Here is a 16752-nt window from a genome sequence, read left to right as displayed (position 1 = left end):
ACGTACAGTACAGTGGGCCACCCTATAGTGCTGTCCTGGGGTACAATATAGAGTGATGACTCAAAGGTTTCAGCACAAGCCATGTGGAAATACTACGGCTGTGCAATGTATAAAAAGGGAAAAGGGTCGATGTTGAAGCCGTACATCTGAGATTAACTCGCTTAAATCATGACCATGGGGAGGGTGAGTGAAACTTTCATTAAATCTCTACCACATGCAGAAGATTAGTTAGAGGGAGAAATCCCTGAAGGATGTAAAGGTGCTGCTTTGGTTTCACATGAGTGTTTGTGTCTCATAGATCATATTCTATGAGGACCGGAACTTCCAGGGCCGGTCCTACGAGACCAGCAGCGACTGCCCCGAGCTGACCTCCTTCCTGACCAAGTGCAACTCCTGCCGGGTGGAGTGCGGCCTCTTCATGGTGTATGAGCAGAACAACTTCACGGGCCATCAGACGCTGGCGAGGAGGGGAGAGTACCCGGACAACCAGCGCCTGATGGGGACGAGTATCAGCGACTGCATCAGGTCCTGTCGCATGATCCCCACGGTAGGTGGACGGGGTTTGAGACGTGGAGTCACCTTAAGGCTCAGACGATTTGACATCGATTAGAAGCTGCTCATCACTGAGGCTGCAAGCCTCTGTTAAAATCTGTGTCCCTTGAATTTACGGATATTTTCTCTTTTCCCGTGACTCAGTGATTCTGCTTGAATTCAGGGAAAACTGACGCCTGAAGTTTTTGCTTGAAGCTGGTGCCTCTTATTTATGTAAAAATCCTGAAAGATAATAAGATAATCTCCAAAAATAGCTAGAACTTTCTCTCAATTGAGATTTGCTTTGCTTTAGAGCAATTTTGTCGTTATTGATTATTGATTTGTGATGTTTTTGCTCAGGGTTGGTTTCTGAGCACGATCTTACTGCAGGATAATCAGACTGAAGCTGTAACGTGTAGATCGGTTGACTCTTCTTTCCCCCGTTGTTTCTGCACCCACAGCACAGGGGACCCTTCCGCATGAGGATCTACGAGAGGGAGAACTTCGGCGGCCAGATGCACGAGCTGATGGACGACTGCGACAACACGATGGACCGTTTCCATTCGGCCGACTTCCAGTCCTGCAACGTGATGGACGGCCACTGGCTGATGTACGAGCAGCCCAACTACAAAGGCCGGATGCTGTACCTCCGGCCAGGAGAGCACCGCAACCTGCGAGAGCTGGGGATGAGCAACATGTCCAGGATGAGCTCCATCAGACGCATCGTAGACTCCTGTTAACTCTGAATGTGCAACATGTGAACAAATAAAACGAGGCTGAAATCCAGTGTGTCTGATGTCTGCGCTTCATTTTTCTTGAGACTTTTCCAAAAAGCATAGAGTGACTCCTACAGGTTGAACAGCGTCCAGCCATTCATGTCCATCTATAAGTGGACATGCAGTAGCTGTTTCATTTTTTTATATAACTCATTGCCCTTGTTTGTCCTTGTTCCGTGTGTGTAGGAAGACTTACATTCTGTATTTGAGGACGAGCTAGGTGCAGATCTGTGCTTTAAAAGCAGTGGGTGGTGAAAATGTTGCAAACCTGAAACCTATAGAAACAGAAGCAGGAGGATGTGTTTTCTATAATTGAAAGTTTTGACTACGTACCTAATAAAAAGTTTAACGACTAGTTTGCCTCTAAAAACTCTCCATTACATTATTGTAAAGCCTGGAGCCGTTCGACCTTGACTCGAATGTTGAAGGTCAAAGATTTTGAGCTGATCGGCCGTTTAGAGAGAGGGAAGATGCTTCGGATTGTTCACCCTGGAAGAGAAGTCACAAAATCCACAAGCTACAATTGTCTGGCTTTGCATTTAACTAAGGAAAAAAAGATCACAAAACAAAAAAGTGGATAAAGTAAATATTGCAATCTTGAAACAAACAAATAGTCTATCAGCAAATCCATAGGGGAACTGTCTTTGTTGCATTTGTCTTATTTCAAGTCTAATTTCTCAAATGAAACAATATTATGTGTCTCTATGTCTCAAACCTTATTTATTTAAGGATTGAAGCCGAATTCCAGTAGACGTAAAAGTACGTACATTAAACCATGATATGTTCTTTCCTTTTCAAACCAACTCACTTTCTTTCCATCGCTGTCTGACTCTGATCCTCCTCTGCCTTCCCTGTGGCAGCATGTGTTTGATACAGTGTCATCATCAGACTGGAACAAAGGCAAATCAAACAGCACCAAGCCATTTTGCTGAAATGTAAATCTGCCTCATTTGGGTATCAAAGACTTGCCCCGCTCTGCACATTTTGTTTATCGATAAATACTTTGATGGGGCTGCAGCGAAGAAGGAGGTTTACAGTGCGTCCAAATGGGGAAGGTGAGATAAAAGCTTTTCATCCACTGCCGAACTCTGAAAGACATTAGTTCTGTGTTTTTCAGAAGATGCTCACGTTTCTTACCTTTGCCCCACAGATCACATTTTTCGAGGACAAGAAGTTCCAGGGTCGCTGCTACAACTGCAGCAGCGACTGTGTCGACCTGCACACGTACTTCAACCGCTGCAACTCCATCCGGGTGGAGAGCGGCGTGTGGGTGATCTACGAGAGACCCAACTACAAGGGCTTCCAGTACATCCTGAGCCCCGGGGAGTACAGCGACAACCAGCAATGGATGGCGTTCAGCGACAACGTCAAGTCCTGCCGTGCCATACAGAACGTAAGAGTCCTCGCTCTGGGTTTCTTGAGGGATCTGTACCAACTAGAGTCACTGTCGAGTCGGAGAAGTAACACAAAGTATGTTTGAGTAGTGCACAGAAGACAGGAATGCACAATAGCACAGGACGGAGCTTTGTGAACGCTGTGAAGCCGACGGACCGACCAACAGACAATAGCGAGCGGGTTTGGCAGCAAGTTGCAGCTTTTAGTCGCAAGTTTAGTCGCCAAGAAATTGTTAAAGGGGAATGTGCCCGCTCAGAACGAGGCCAAAACACGAACGTGAACCTGGTGTTGCATTTATAAGTTGAAGAGCTTTAGATGTGCTTCTTAGGTGTTGGTTGATTGTGGATACTGGACTTACTTTCACCTGGTAGCCAGTAGGACTCCTCCAAATTTCTTTTTGCTCTGTTTTAGTCTCCACCAACACCTCTCAGACCAAAACAGAACAAAATGGAAGGTCACCTGAGAATCTGGATTGTAGGTGTTGGTGGAGACCAAAAAAGAGAAAAAAGGACTTGGATTCAGAAGGTGGCCAGTAAGATTTCTCCCAATGGATCTTATTTGGTAACATTGGCTCACTAACATGCAAAATTTACAAGGCCACACTGTATTTAAGGTATTTGACTTGGCTAAAAGTTAGCCTACCTTGTTTTAACAATAAGATTCCCAGGAACCAGATTTTATTCCTGTGTGTTATCTTTTTTTGCTTTTACTTCCACCAATAGTCATGTTCCACTTTATTGAACAAAGAATTGAAATGAAAACGTTTTTCAGATTTACAGCACTTCCTGGAAGCTGAGGCTGTACGAGAGGCCGGACTTCGGAGGGCAGATGGTGGAGTGCGCTGAGGACTGCCCGTCGGTGTATGACACCTACAAGCTGCGTGAGGCCTACTCCTGCATGGTCACTGACGGCGCCTGGATCTTCTACGACCTCCCCAACTACAGGGGACACCAGTACCTCCTGGAGCGAGGGGAGTACCCACAGCACGGAGACTGGGGGGCGTCCTCACCTGGTGTCGGCTCCTTCCGCAGGATCACAGAGTTTTAACTCCAGACCCTGTCAATCAATAAATGAGCAAAAGCAAACTCTGCCTGTGTTCTTCTGGTTTTTCTGTGATTATTTCTCATGTTTGATCACCAATAATATGGAAGACTATAGAACCTTTGGGAGTTAAAGCAATGTTTTGTGATCACAGGGTAGTTATCTCTTAATGTTACACAATAATAGGTAAAATAAGCCAAACTTGTCCCGATACGATAAGTGATAACTCTGTCTATGGATAACTACCTTGAGAAATAGAAATTACCTTAGGTTTTTATTCAAAAGAACCTTATTTACAGCTTATTTGTTCAACTTCAACTTGAGAAATGCATTTTACAACGTACACCAAGCTCTTTGAAACATTGAGGAACAATCAACTCCAAAATGTGACTGCATTCATGACCATGATGATTTATTGGGAGAGCAATGAGGGAACATGTGGCACAAATGCATGAACTGATCAGAATGTGGTGGTTAAAGGTCAAAGACCCTGTGACCTCATGACAATTCAATTATTTATTGACTAAATAATACGTTATATCTTTTATCAAATTCCTTAGTAACTCTCGGATGATTTAGTCGACTTTTAAGAAACAGCAGGAACCCAACTTGGGTTCCTACCTATATGAAGCTGTCATGTACAACCATGATTTACTTTCTCCTGTAAAGCGTCTGGTGGCTTCCTGCTGAGCCACTGACTCATCGTGTTCCGTATCAAACCAAACGTCCGGCGGCTCCGTTGTTTTGGTCGGCTCGCTCCGCTTTGTTTAGGGAACTTGATCGACTGCATCAGGACAATGTGATGAGCCTGGATAAATATTTGAATGGCTGATTGAATAATCCAATTCACACAGGGGAAGCCGTGTGCTCACTTTTATTGTCTCGTGCTGTATAAAGAGAATATTGGAGACGGCTGCTTTAATGTTATACCTAACGCCAACCCTGTTGGTATTGATATTTAAAACGTGTGTATTCAATATAGCACAAAAAAGCTTGGGCAACATTTTTGGAGATAAAGATAAACGTGTTTCAACCTTCTGATGAATGAGCCTTTAAAAATTAAGCTTGGATTGTACTTCCTCTCCCAGCAGATCTGACGAGGCCAGAAACTGCCAGGTTTGATTGGACTAATTCCAGTGATCCGCGTGCGTGCTTCAGTCGCTGAGCATTGTGGGTAATCTACTGCAACGGTTGCTCTCAAGTGACCTTAGTACGCATAACATAGATATTAGAATGATGCATTTGACTAACTGATTGATATATTAAAAACAGTTAAAGAACAAATAGAAGTGTAACACAAACAGGATGGCAAGAAGTATAGATACGTATCTGAGTAAAAAAGAGACTATATACTATAATACATTTATATAAACTGTAATATAAGAATGTCATATCAATTATATATAGTATCAAATACAAATACACAATAAAAACACAAGGTGATAGTTGACACTAATTGAGTGATATGGAGATTGAGTAAGTTTACTGCAAAATAACGATGAAATCAATCTTGATCAGTGCATTTTTCTAGAGCTACATAGACTTCAATCAAAATGTCTGCATCATCACGAATAAAGGCCGTGAACTAAAACAATTGCAGCATCAGCTAATGTGTCAAAGTTAATGTGGAGCTCATTTGACTGACAATCGTTCTCCTGGGGATGCGTTTCATCGGCCCTGATATAAAAGTGGACCTGGGCCGATGCATCAGTGTGAATGGGTGGATTGAATCTGATTTGGGTGAAGACAAACATAAGGTGATTATGGAGCGCACAGGGAAGGTGAGTGCTGCAGCTCTAGAATGTCATGATACTGTAATGATGTTTGTAAAATGTACTCACCAGTCAAAGTGGGACGGTTTCTTCATCAGTGTTGATACTGTTCAAAACATTCAGGATCAGTACTTGATGGTAGAATCAACCATATCTACACTTATTTTTTCATTTGGTACCCTGATCTCCTATGAAAAGCTTTAAAGCAGCAATGATTGTTGTTTCTTTGGCCACTTGGGGGCACTAGAAAACACTGAAAACACAAAATCGGGCATATTGTCACATCTGGAGGTAACATGAAGGTCGGTAGTTTGATCTTTAAATTTGTAACTCTGACTCCCTCTTGCAGATCTTCTTCTATGAGGACAAGAACTTTCAAGGTCGCTACTACGAGTGCAGCAGCGACTGTGCCGAGCTCAGCTCCCACTTGAGCCGCTGTAACTCCATCCGGGTGGAGGGTGGGGCCTGGGTCGTCTATGAGAGACCCCAGTTCATGGGCTACCAGTACGTCCTCATGAGGGGCGAATACCCCACCTACCAGAGCTGGAATGGTTTCAATGACACCATCCACTCCTGTCGCCTTATACGATATGTAAGTCCTGGAATAGCACTTGTTTGTACATCTGATTACAGTGCAAAATGGATTAAAGAGCCAGCTGGCAGTTAGAGTAGCTTACCATAAAGCCTTGAAAAAAAGGGACTAACAGTTGATCACTGAGTTTTCTCGTTCTATGCTCCAGCCTTCCAGCAGGCACAGGATCCGCATCTATGAACGCCCAGACTTCAGCGGCCAGATGTTAGAGTTCAGCGAAGACCTTCCCAACCTGATGGACCGCTGGCGCTACCGGGACGTCCACTCGGCGCAGGTGCAGGATGGCGTCTGGGTCTTCTACGAGCATCCCAACTACAGGGGGCGCCAGTACCTGCTGGAGAAGGGCGAGTACAGGCGGCACGCAGAGTGGGGGGCCCTCCATCCATCTCTGGGCTCCATTAGACGCGTTGTGGACTTTTAGACGCAGCTCCTTACTCCGTACTCCTCCTCTTCCACTCGTCCTCACCTGCAAATAAAAGCACACACTGCAGCAGAATGGGTGTGAGTTTGATTAGTGATATTACAAAACAAATCGTGATGAAGTAAAGAGGAATGAAACTTCCTAGATCTTTGAAGCTTGTTGGCGCCTTATGGGGTTCATCCTCTGGGGAGCATTTTTATTGATATTTTATTGAGTTGTAAAAATGTGCATCCATCTTATAGGGATGTGCATATTTGCTGGAAATGTGGCTAGTTTATTTTGCACCATGTAACTGGTAAACATTTTCTGTTATGCATCGGTTGCTCACTTCTGGTTTGTGACGGTAAAGTCTGGAAAAAAAAAAGATGGCAAAGAAAAAAGCCAACTGATGATTCAGGAGAATTCCCCAACGAGGACCCGCGGTCTGTGAGCTGCCTTTGTTCTCAGGTGGCGGCCGGTGGTGGGAAAAAAAACTGTCTGAGCCATTCAACAACATCCACAGGCCACACAACAGAAACAGTATAGATTGTGTTTACTGTACAGTGTGGTTGACCTTTTGAGTTATGATCTATTCACATCTATCAGAGAGCGACATTCATTTTATTTAGTCAGTGACTTTAGTTCACCCTTTGATTATGTATAACCCATTTATAAATCAGTAAATTATCAATATAAAGTAGTTCAAATTTGTAGTCCCATTTATCCAGATACAAATAAATCTGGAGTGATCAGAAATACACAACTACCACACGAGATCGCTGCACAATCCTGAAATTCACATATTTGTGTGACTGAATCGTAAAATGTGAAAGGATCATTAAACATTTGAGCAAAAATATTATAGAAACCAAATCTCTCTACTTTAAAGTTCATGAGTGCAGCGTGGGAGCGTGGGAGCCACCTAGTGGTGTAAGAGCTTCATTACAAAGACCAGGACATAAAGGGTGAGGGGTTCTCACCAGTATATCATGAGTTTGCATCAACAGCTATTTCCATAACCAAACAAGTCAAGGTTGTGTATTGACGTCAGAGAGACAAAGAACTATGATAGAAAAAAACATCATAAACACCGACTGCAGACATGTTTGATAAGAACCATAATACTCTAATATCCTGTCGCAGGATATGATAGATTATATTATGCATGTGCAATATGTTAATCTGCCAAAACGGAAGAATAAAAAAATCTGATGATATGATGTGCACACAGTGGAAGGTGCGCACGGCGGGCCGGGTAAACAGGAGCCGCTGCAAATCAGTAACAGATCTGCTGAGCTCGGCAGATGTTTGAACTGCTGGAAGCTTTATCGCACACAGATCCGTTCTGGCTGCTGCTGCTGCTGATCCAGCAGCTTCCAAGTAGAGCACAAAGGGTGATCAAAAAAAAAGCAACTGTCAAACAGCGTCCACCTGAACAGGTCATTCTGCGTGAAGTCATAAGACAAGTGAGCAACAGGCTGTCCTGAACTCACTGAGGCCTTTAAAGGACAATATAAGCACGATTGAAAATGATTCAATATAAATATTTAGTGCAGTCTCCTTAACTTTATATAATGTATATAAATGTAAAACCTTTTAAATACTAAACTGGATATGGTTTACAATTCCCATTCCTCCTATGATGTAAGTTATATCCAGGCTGACGACTTTTCGTAAGATTTTGTCAATTTTTCGACCAAAGATCGATCAATCAATCAGATTTTATTATTATTTCCTATATTCACAGTCACAATTTGTCTTTGTCCTTAACCCATAGTTCTGATGCCTGCTGTCTGTTCAGGCTTTTCAGTGCGGGCCTATAAAAGCCCTGGCACGCCTGGTGTCCACCAGAGTCAGTGGACACGTGCTCGGTGAGCTCTCTCTGCAGCGACTGGTTACCGAGTGGAAAGTATTATTAAAAGTTGAGAAAGTGCTCGGCCACCCATTGAGATCAAGGGACTGGGAGGTGGTCATGTGTGATACTGGATTAAATCTGTCAAACTTGTGTGTGTCCCTGCAGAGTGTGTGTTCCTTTAAAGTCAGTACAGTGTGTCTACACTATCATATACACTACTTCCAGATACTATTTACTTTTGGTATCCAAAGAAGCAGTTTCTGTCATCATCATAAATAGATACATGTATATACATAACAAAGTAAAACAATACGGTTGCAACTGTCTGCAGGTTCCGAAAGAAAAACGATGAATAATAGGAATAGCTGGAAAATACATATAGTTTATTATTGTTTTGTAATATATTTAAGTAAATTAATGCCTGTTAACGTGTGCATTAATGATATATTCTCATAATGGTCTGTTATTGACACTATAGAGTTCATTATTATGTTATTATCACAAATAGCAGTTTACTACTAAACATAATGTAATCTAATGAAATTATTTAATTGATGATTATTGTAATATTGTTTTATCATTGTATAATAAAGTTTTTAATCTCATCACTACGATGTAATGTTGTAATGGAAATGCGGCTCTGGCCCTTTAAGAGAGCTGTGACTCCATGGAGCCATTCATAAAACACTCAAGCCACGCACGTCAGAGAACTCTCGACGCTGATTGGCTCGTCCTCTGACTGACTCGGCGCTCTGGCCAATGGCAGCGTAGCACAGGGCTCGGTGCAGTTCCCGCATCGGAGTTCTTCCATTGAGAAAAATCCACAGGCGCTCGGCGTGTTTTGATATATTGGTGCTCGCGGAGCTGCGGGGGATGTAGGAAGGAGAACCAGGTCCACTTCACTTCCACGCTGCCACGCAACTTCACCGAACGCGTGAGTCCCGCCGTGTTGATGTGTCACTGCGGTGAAAAGAGGCCGTGCGTGAGTGTGTGCGTGTGTTGCGTTCTTTGTGGGGCATCCAGGGACCGTGTCGTCCCCGCTGGCTCAGGTTGAAGAGGCGAACGCCATTTTCTCAGGATCACAGGGAACTTTGCGTCCATTTACCCCGCGTGTGTCATCTCTTACACATCTGTAAATGTGTGTGTGGTCGTGTGTGTGTGTGTGCGTGTGTTGCTACTGTTGTAAGATTTTCTCTGTGGCGAAAGCAAATTTCTCAATGGTGACCCCCCCTTCCCCCCCTCCCCCCTTCTCCCTCTCCCTCCCTCCCCTCCCTGCGAGGATCAAGTTTCACTTCATTGAGAAAAACAAGGAGCTGCTCCCGACGTGCACGCGCCGCGCGGCTGTTCCGCTCCGTGCGTCACGCCGAGCTCCATTCACAAATCTCTCACTTTTACTCCCCTCGACTTTATGGTGTTTTCCATATCCAATCACGTGGGTTCGTGTTGTGCTCGGGCCTTTTATAGGAAGTGAACATCAGAGGCAACTTTTCAAATGCAATGTTTTTAATTTGATAAAGTAAATGTGTACAGCACGTTTCAACAAGTAGAAGAGAAGCTGTCTTGAAAGTGCTTTGCAGAACATATAATAGGAATTCATTTTTAATTAAGTGTTCTTAAAGTGGTAATAAGCTGAATTTATAATCATGTTAACGTGGCTGTTTAAAGTTAAAGTCAAAGATCATGACTACGCTTTTTCTTGGATGGTTTTTGAAGTTTCTCCCAGTCTCCAAAGACTTCAAACAAAACCCGGAGAGGTTTCAGTGAAACTGTAAAGGAAAGAACACCCATCTTTTAATTATAACTTTCATCAGCTGTAATTATGAGATAACCACCTTTATAATTACAAGGTACAGATGTGAGACTTCCATCTTGTGACAGAGTTCTCTTTGTGGACTTTTACCTTCATGTTTCACTGAATTTGACTGGATTAACTTTTACTAAATTCAAATGGGTTTTAATGGGATTTCAATAGATGAGAGTAGAAAATCACTGACATGTAAGTGAGATTCGATACTGGAAGCAAACATCACAAACTGCTGGTGTGGTTTCAAACCCAGTGAAAGAAGATCCTGCAGAACCTCCAGATCAGAGGAAGTCCTGGAGTTCAAGAGACGACTCAGACAAAACAGATCCAGAGTCAGACTAATCAGCACTAATCATTTCCCACCTGCTCGATTCAAAGGGACGGCTTGGGGAAACATTTCCATTATATCTCTAAACGTCTGTTTGTCTACCGGCATCTCCACACGTCACGTTTTATTGTGAGCGTACGTCTGCCGTCTGTTTATCTCCTCAACGCCAACAGCTCATGTCAGACTGAATTTACAGGCGGTTGCATAATACCCTCCTTGACGACAACGCGTTTACAGCCACTGTAAACCCAGTGGGAGGTTAGGGGGGGTTAGGAAAACACAACTGGGCCAGTGGGCGTGTGGTGGGGGGTAGTCCACCACCATTGATGGTTTGCCTAATAAGTCCTCTCATCCCTTCTTCATTCCAGAGTGAAGACTCCTGCATCATGGACGGCTTTTATGACCAGCAGGTCCCCTTCGTGGGCCCCGAGACTGTGAGTGGTGACACATCTCATTAACTCACATGCATTTCTCCTCTTCTGCAAACTGTGGATGTTTCACACTGGTGTCTTTGACGGTTTGTGTGCACTGAGCAGTTTTTGTCGTTAAACCTCCAGAAGGAAGCAGAGACGTGTCTCGGCGACAGGAAAAGGAAGTTTGTGGACACGGAGCTGGCTCAGGACACAGAGGGTAGGCTCATCACGCCTCGTACAGAGAAGTCTGTTTACTGTGTCAGAGCTGGGGGGGGGAAGTGGTGGAGGATTAAATCAAGTCAGATTTATTTCTAGAGGACAAAATACAAATCTGTAAAAGAGAAAAAAAGACAAAATGAAGTAAAAAGAAATGATAAATTAATGAAATAGCTGCTTTTAAACGTGCACTAAATTTTTTGTCCTGTCTGCCTCCAAGTAACATGTCCGCAATGCATCTGAGAATTAGTCCACAGAGCATGTTGACGTTTGTAACATGTGTCAGGTGCAAAACTTGAAGAGTGCTAATATCTCAGTATGAAAAAGAGGAGCCAGCGTTTGGAGATTAGGGCAGATGGTTAGGATCTACTCAGGCTTCGCCCCTTACCTGAGTGTTCTGGACATGTTCCCATCGTTGTGAACCGGGCCGACCCCGACAATCTCCTGCTGCGTTCTTCATATGTGAAAGACAAACTCTGGAAAATGTGCAGACGGCAGTAGAGAAATCTCAGGAGAGGAAAAAGCTGAAAGGAGTTGATGTGAGATGACCTGGGGGGGGGGGGGGGGGTAGTATGGAGTCAGCAGATCAGTGACCTTTGAGAGCTTTGTAAACAAAAGGTAACATTTGAAAACAACAGTTCCTTCAATCAACCATATTACTCCAGGATCTGCACCCTGATTTGGATCCACACCCTAAAGTTAAACATGTTCTTCCCGGACTCGTTCCACATCCTTCCACCGAGTCAGGTGGAAATCTGGCTCAACAAAGGCAGACGAACACAATCTTCATTGGCAGAGGTAATCAATTCCAGATTTAACTGATAACTTGGGCTCAGTTGTTATCGGGTTAATCTTGAATTGGACGCCCACACGAACAGAGAGCTGCAGGAGTCAAGCCCATACGTCTTCTCTGAATGCCGATCAATAAATATTAATAATAGTTTGTCAAAGTTAAATTATATCCAAGCTAAAAGAGAAAGCGACAGCAAGTATCTCAGTATTTCATCTATGAAAGAGTTGCTTATTTTCGTATATTTACTTGTATTTGTTTCCTAACTGTCTTCTAGACCTTTTTCAAGATCTGAGCCAGCTCCAAGAAATCTGGATTGCAGAAGGTGAGACCTGCGAGCGTCATGAAATGAGAACTCATCCTACATTCTGGATAATAAAATGAATGAACCTGAAGTATGATGCATCTGCAGGAAAGGACGTCTTTTAATTTCCTGTCTCTCCTCCTCCTCCCCCCCCCCCCCGACAGCTCAGGTTCCCGATGACGAGCAGTTTGTTCCAGACTTCCAGTCCAATAACCGTGAGTGGCTGCGTCTCCTCCTCCTCTTATATTCATGGCGATGCGCTCAGAGTCGAGCGGCCGGGAGAACAACACACATCCTTTGTGTGTCCCTCCTGTAGACTCCTAATAATGTCCCCGAGCAGTCGCTGACACACACAACGCACAAAATCAAACTAAGAAAACGATATAACCAACAATGAACTGATCCTGCTAATCAGAGTGTGTGTCTTCACGCTGACTGTAATTACAAATTAATTACAAATCACAATTACATTGGTTTGTTTAATGACATTACACTTTTTGGTTATTAGTGATATTTTCAAATCGTACCAGTAGGCATGGGGTGGGGGGTGGGGGGGCACATTTCATAAGCAAAGGTAGATTCCAGGTGCAAAACAACCCAGAGACCAAATTAAAAGCGACCAGACTAAAACTAGAAAGTTAAAAAAGGTTTAAAATAATTTTCATGCAAAAAAAAAAGAGAAGAATAAAATAAGAAAAAGGATGAAACTGAATAATAAAGACAAATAATAACAATTTAAATAGATTTAAATATTATACTAACCCTTATATAAGATTTGGTCTTTTGGTATTTGTTAATAAAAAAAATATGTCAATTATAATATCATTAATGTTATTATTGCCCTATCACTGCTGTTACATATTTATGGCCGATTCCATTTAGACATTTAATAATAAGCAATAAAACCAAAGGGATGTTTATTACAGATTCGTTAATATGTAAGACTAAAGGAGACATGTTGTTCTCCCGTCAAACACATACAGCCTGTGGATTTATTGCCACTTGATTGATTGTCGACTCACAGCTCAGGTGATAAATTGTGCGATGGAAACATCAGCCGGGTGGTGTCGTCACTGCAGCAATCAGGAGGTTATTAAACACCAAACAAATCATTGTGTGTGTTTGTGTGTTTGCAGTGATGTTTCATGGACTGCCCCTGAGCAAAGTGAAGCGAGAGCCCAGTCCGTCCAAAGACCCGTCCCCCTGCAGGACGCCTCAAGCTGACATGTGCCTTTACAGCTACAGGTACTGATGCATCACATGATAACAGTGACCTTAAAGGGTCATGGGGTCACGTTTTGAGCGCTCACCCACTTCCTGTCGTCCTTTCTCACCTCAGTGCCTGTGACAACAAGCCAGCTCTGACTCCAGCCTCCACACCTGCACTACAGCGGGGCCCCCCCCATCCGACGGGCCCCCCGCCCCTACAGAGGCAGCTGCAGCCATCCACCCAGCAGCTGACCGGTAGCTGCCTGCCCAGCCACGTGTCCGCCATGAGCCCCTCCCACCACCACCACGGCCTCCCGCAGACCAGCCGAAACCAGCAGTTTGCTCTGCCACGCCCCCCCATCGGCTGTCCCAGTGCCGCAGCTTTCAACGGCGAGCAAAGGTGATTATTACTGTGTTATTAATGGAGAGAGAACTTCCCTGGAGACGCTCTAACTTCTGATTCCACTCTCCCACGACTCAGGTTCCAGCGGCAGCTCTCAGAGCCGTGCCTGCCCTTCCTCCCGCCGGACAAAACCACACAGAGGCCGTACCCCACCTCGAGCCGTGACGGCCGCCCGCTCTACCACCGCCACCTGTCGGATCCCCTGGTCGCCCAAGGCCCCAGAGCTTTCAAACAGGAGCTGGTGGACCCACGGTACACGGAGCAGGGGCCACCCAATCCGGGTCGAGCCCAGCCGCAGACCACCTTCAACCACGTCACGATCAAACAGGAGCCCAGAGACTTTGGCTTCGACGCAGGTTTGTGTGTGTGTGTGTGTTTGTGTGTGTTTGTGTTTGTGTGTTGTCTGTCACATCTTACAAATACAACATTCATCATGTGGGTTAATGTTTAATGCAGCTGGAGACGCTCTATAACATCTGTTTTTGTCGTCTGCACATGTCTGCAAGGGTCACATGAGTGTGTGTGCAGATGTGCGGCTGCAATCTAATATTTATGACCACTGACTTCTCATGGAAACGCCAAACACGACCACATCTGTGTGCGTCGCTGTGAAGTCCATCAAGGCTCTGGTTCATGGGACTTCTCAGTGTTGCATGCTGTCAAATCACATGAGAGAAGACAAATAATTCAAAGTATATATTTATTTATCGATCAGCGTTCAGAGATCTTGTGGTTAATTGTGTTGATTTGTGTCTTTCCAGAGGTTCAGACCTGCCAGTCGTCCTCCTATGGAAAGTCCTCTGTCTTGTACCAGAACAACAACATGGGTGAGTAGCGTGTGCTGAGCCTGCTGAGTTTCTCACTCCAACAAATACACATTTTTCTGATTCTATATTGACTTGCCCTGCAGGATTTGGTCACGACAGAGAGCCACACTTGTACTATGACGACACTTGCGTTGTGCCAGAAAGACTGGAGGGTAAGTTTGAACAAAAGATGGTGGCTATTGGTTATTCTCTGTGATCGATCCGGTGACACTAAGAGTTGATCAATGTGTCCTCGCAGGTAAAGTGAAGCAGGAGGGTTTGCCGTACCAGCGCCGCGGCTCCCTGCAGCTCTGGCAGTTCCTGCTCACGCTGCTCGACAACCCGGCCCACGGACACCTGATCGTGTGGACGGGACGCAACATGGAGTTCAAACTGATCGACCCCGAAGAGGTCAGACACCGACTAAAGCTCCTGTGGGAATTTTGTCAAAGGAGATTAAAGATTTTAATGGATTGTTTAGTATTTTATCAGGTCTTCTGTCAGACTACCGGTATATACGTAGTTATATGTGCAGTAATGAAGAGACAGACGTGTGATGGGTTTATCCTCCTGTGTGGTGTCCAGGTGGCTCGGCTCTGGGGGATTCAGAAGAATCGACCGGCCATGAACTACGACAAGCTGAGCCGCTCCCTGAGGTACTACTACGAGAAGGGCATCATGCAGAAGGTACAAGGATCTACACATTTATCCTGAGGGATCAGTTCAACCTTTCTGTTTTTATTTATTTATATTTGGAACTGTATAATGTGATACACGTGTCTTACCTTACGTGTCGACCTATGTTACTGATTTCTCTCCCCTCTTCCTGAAGGTGGCCGGGGAAAGGTACGTCTACAAGTTTGTGTGCAACTCCGACGCGCTGTTCTCCATGGCTTTCCCAGACAACCAGAGGCCGAGCCTGAAGGCCGACCCGGACGCCATCCCGCCCCCCAGCGAGGAGGACGGACTCCCGCTGCCCAGCTTCGAAGAGGAGGGCCCCTACCTGACTGACGGAGGGGAGCAGGGCGCCCGGGGGCTGGCTTTCCCTGAAGGCTACCTGTACTAGCCTCTGGCAGATGGAGGGACCACGAGATCATATCAACAGGAGGACTCTGAAATGACTGAGCTGTGTTTGAGATTCTCAAAAATGTCCACGTACGATATGTTTGACACAGAAAAGACCAACCTAACAGATCTTTTTTTTAAATTATCCTTCATAAATGTCTCTTATGCCACAAGTTCATTTGCTAAAAGAGAGAATCTCTAAGACTGTTAATCTGAATTCACTCATTTGGTTTGATTTGTTATGATGGGTTTCGGGGCCACTGCCAGCAAAACAATTAGGAGTTTTCAAAATTGCAGTTAATTAATAATAATATATTATACATAATAACATATTTACATGAGGGTATTTAAAAAAATCTTTCTTTTCTATGATGCAACAGTTATCACCTTCACGTTTATCTTTACTTTTCTCTAAAAATATTACAATTTTATTCTTAAAACAAAGCGTGAACTCTGGGATCTGGTATTTCAACCAAAAAGTATCTAGAAGCCACGGCACTCCTTCACTGAGAGGGACCAACGTTTCAGTCCTCCTCTAACTTGTGTATTAAAGATGTCTTTTGTGTTTCCTTGTTTTTTTCGAAGCTAATATTTTTGGCATTATACGGACTTGTACGTCTTTTGCTATTACTGTTTTAAGACAAAGGTACTGCTACTATTTTTTGACCCTGTAATTCTCTGATGCTAAAAAACGTTCCAGCATGGACTTTCTTACAGCAGTTATTGTACCGAGATAGTTAACTGCATTTTGTATAACTCCTTCGCTTCAGTGTGTAGAAAAGGTGTATAATTACATATGAATATATTTTTGCTAAAGGCTGCGCGTGCTTGACGTCGTGCTATGAGCTGCAGAGTTTCGCCTGCTACCGTGTTGCATTGATTTCAGCCTGTCCGGGAGGTCGTGACCTTTGACCTCTGTGCACAGAGACTGGATGTGGCTGTGTGATGAAAGACGCTGACGCCGGTGTGACGTCCACCCTCAGTTACTGTATGTGTGCCTTATGTTATGATCCTTACTGATACAATAAACTATTTTACTCTTTTCTTTTGCC

The 16752-nt window shown here is 44.2% G+C and overlaps 3 protein-coding genes across 4 annotated transcripts; all 3 read left to right on the top strand.

Moving 5' to 3' along the window:
- Positions 1-67: 67 nt before the first annotated feature.
- On the top strand, positions 68-1317 carry LOC133933610 (gamma-crystallin M3-like). Its single transcript, XM_062380742.1, has 3 exons — positions 68-183; positions 299-547; positions 993-1317. Exons 1-3 carry the CDS (start codon positions 169-171, stop codon positions 1269-1271), a joined length of 543 nt encoding a protein of 180 aa, XP_062236726.1. The 5' UTR covers positions 68-168; the 3' UTR covers positions 1272-1317.
- Positions 1318-2207: 890 nt separating this feature from the next.
- LOC133933882 (beta/gamma crystallin domain-containing protein 1-like) lies at positions 2208-6603 on the top strand. The gene is made up of 6 exons (XM_062381121.1): positions 2208-2362; positions 2458-2700; positions 3474-3742; positions 5389-5524; positions 5865-6107; positions 6256-6603. Exons 1-6 carry the CDS (start codon positions 2354-2356, stop codon positions 6526-6528), a joined length of 1173 nt encoding a protein of 390 aa, XP_062237105.1. The 5' UTR covers positions 2208-2353; the 3' UTR covers positions 6529-6603.
- Positions 6604-9149: 2546 nt separating this feature from the next.
- On the top strand, positions 9150-16744 carry LOC133933665 (ETS translocation variant 5-like). Of its 2 annotated transcripts, none has more exons than XM_062380827.1 (13): positions 9150-9296; positions 10863-10928; positions 11055-11124; positions 12191-12238; positions 12382-12432; positions 13354-13462; positions 13557-13826; positions 13908-14185; positions 14591-14656; positions 14740-14808; positions 14895-15046; positions 15221-15322; positions 15468-16744. In XM_062380827.1, the coding sequence occupies exons 2-13, from the start codon at positions 10881-10883 to the stop codon at positions 15699-15701; spliced, it is 1497 nt and encodes a 498-aa protein (XP_062236811.1). In that variant the 5' UTR covers positions 9150-9296; positions 10863-10880; the 3' UTR covers positions 15702-16744. The 2 variants fall into 2 exon arrangements, with proteins under 2 accessions (XP_062236811.1, XP_062236810.1); XM_062380826.1 differs by having other exon boundaries at positions 11052-11124.
- Positions 16745-16752: the final 8 nt, after the last annotated feature.

This window comes from Platichthys flesus, chromosome 22, assembly GCF_949316205.1.
Source record: "Platichthys flesus chromosome 22, fPlaFle2.1, whole genome shotgun sequence".
Taxonomy (NCBI): Eukaryota; Metazoa; Chordata; class Actinopteri; order Pleuronectiformes; family Pleuronectidae; genus Platichthys; species Platichthys flesus.
This window is presented reverse-complemented; position numbering and strand designations above follow the sequence as displayed.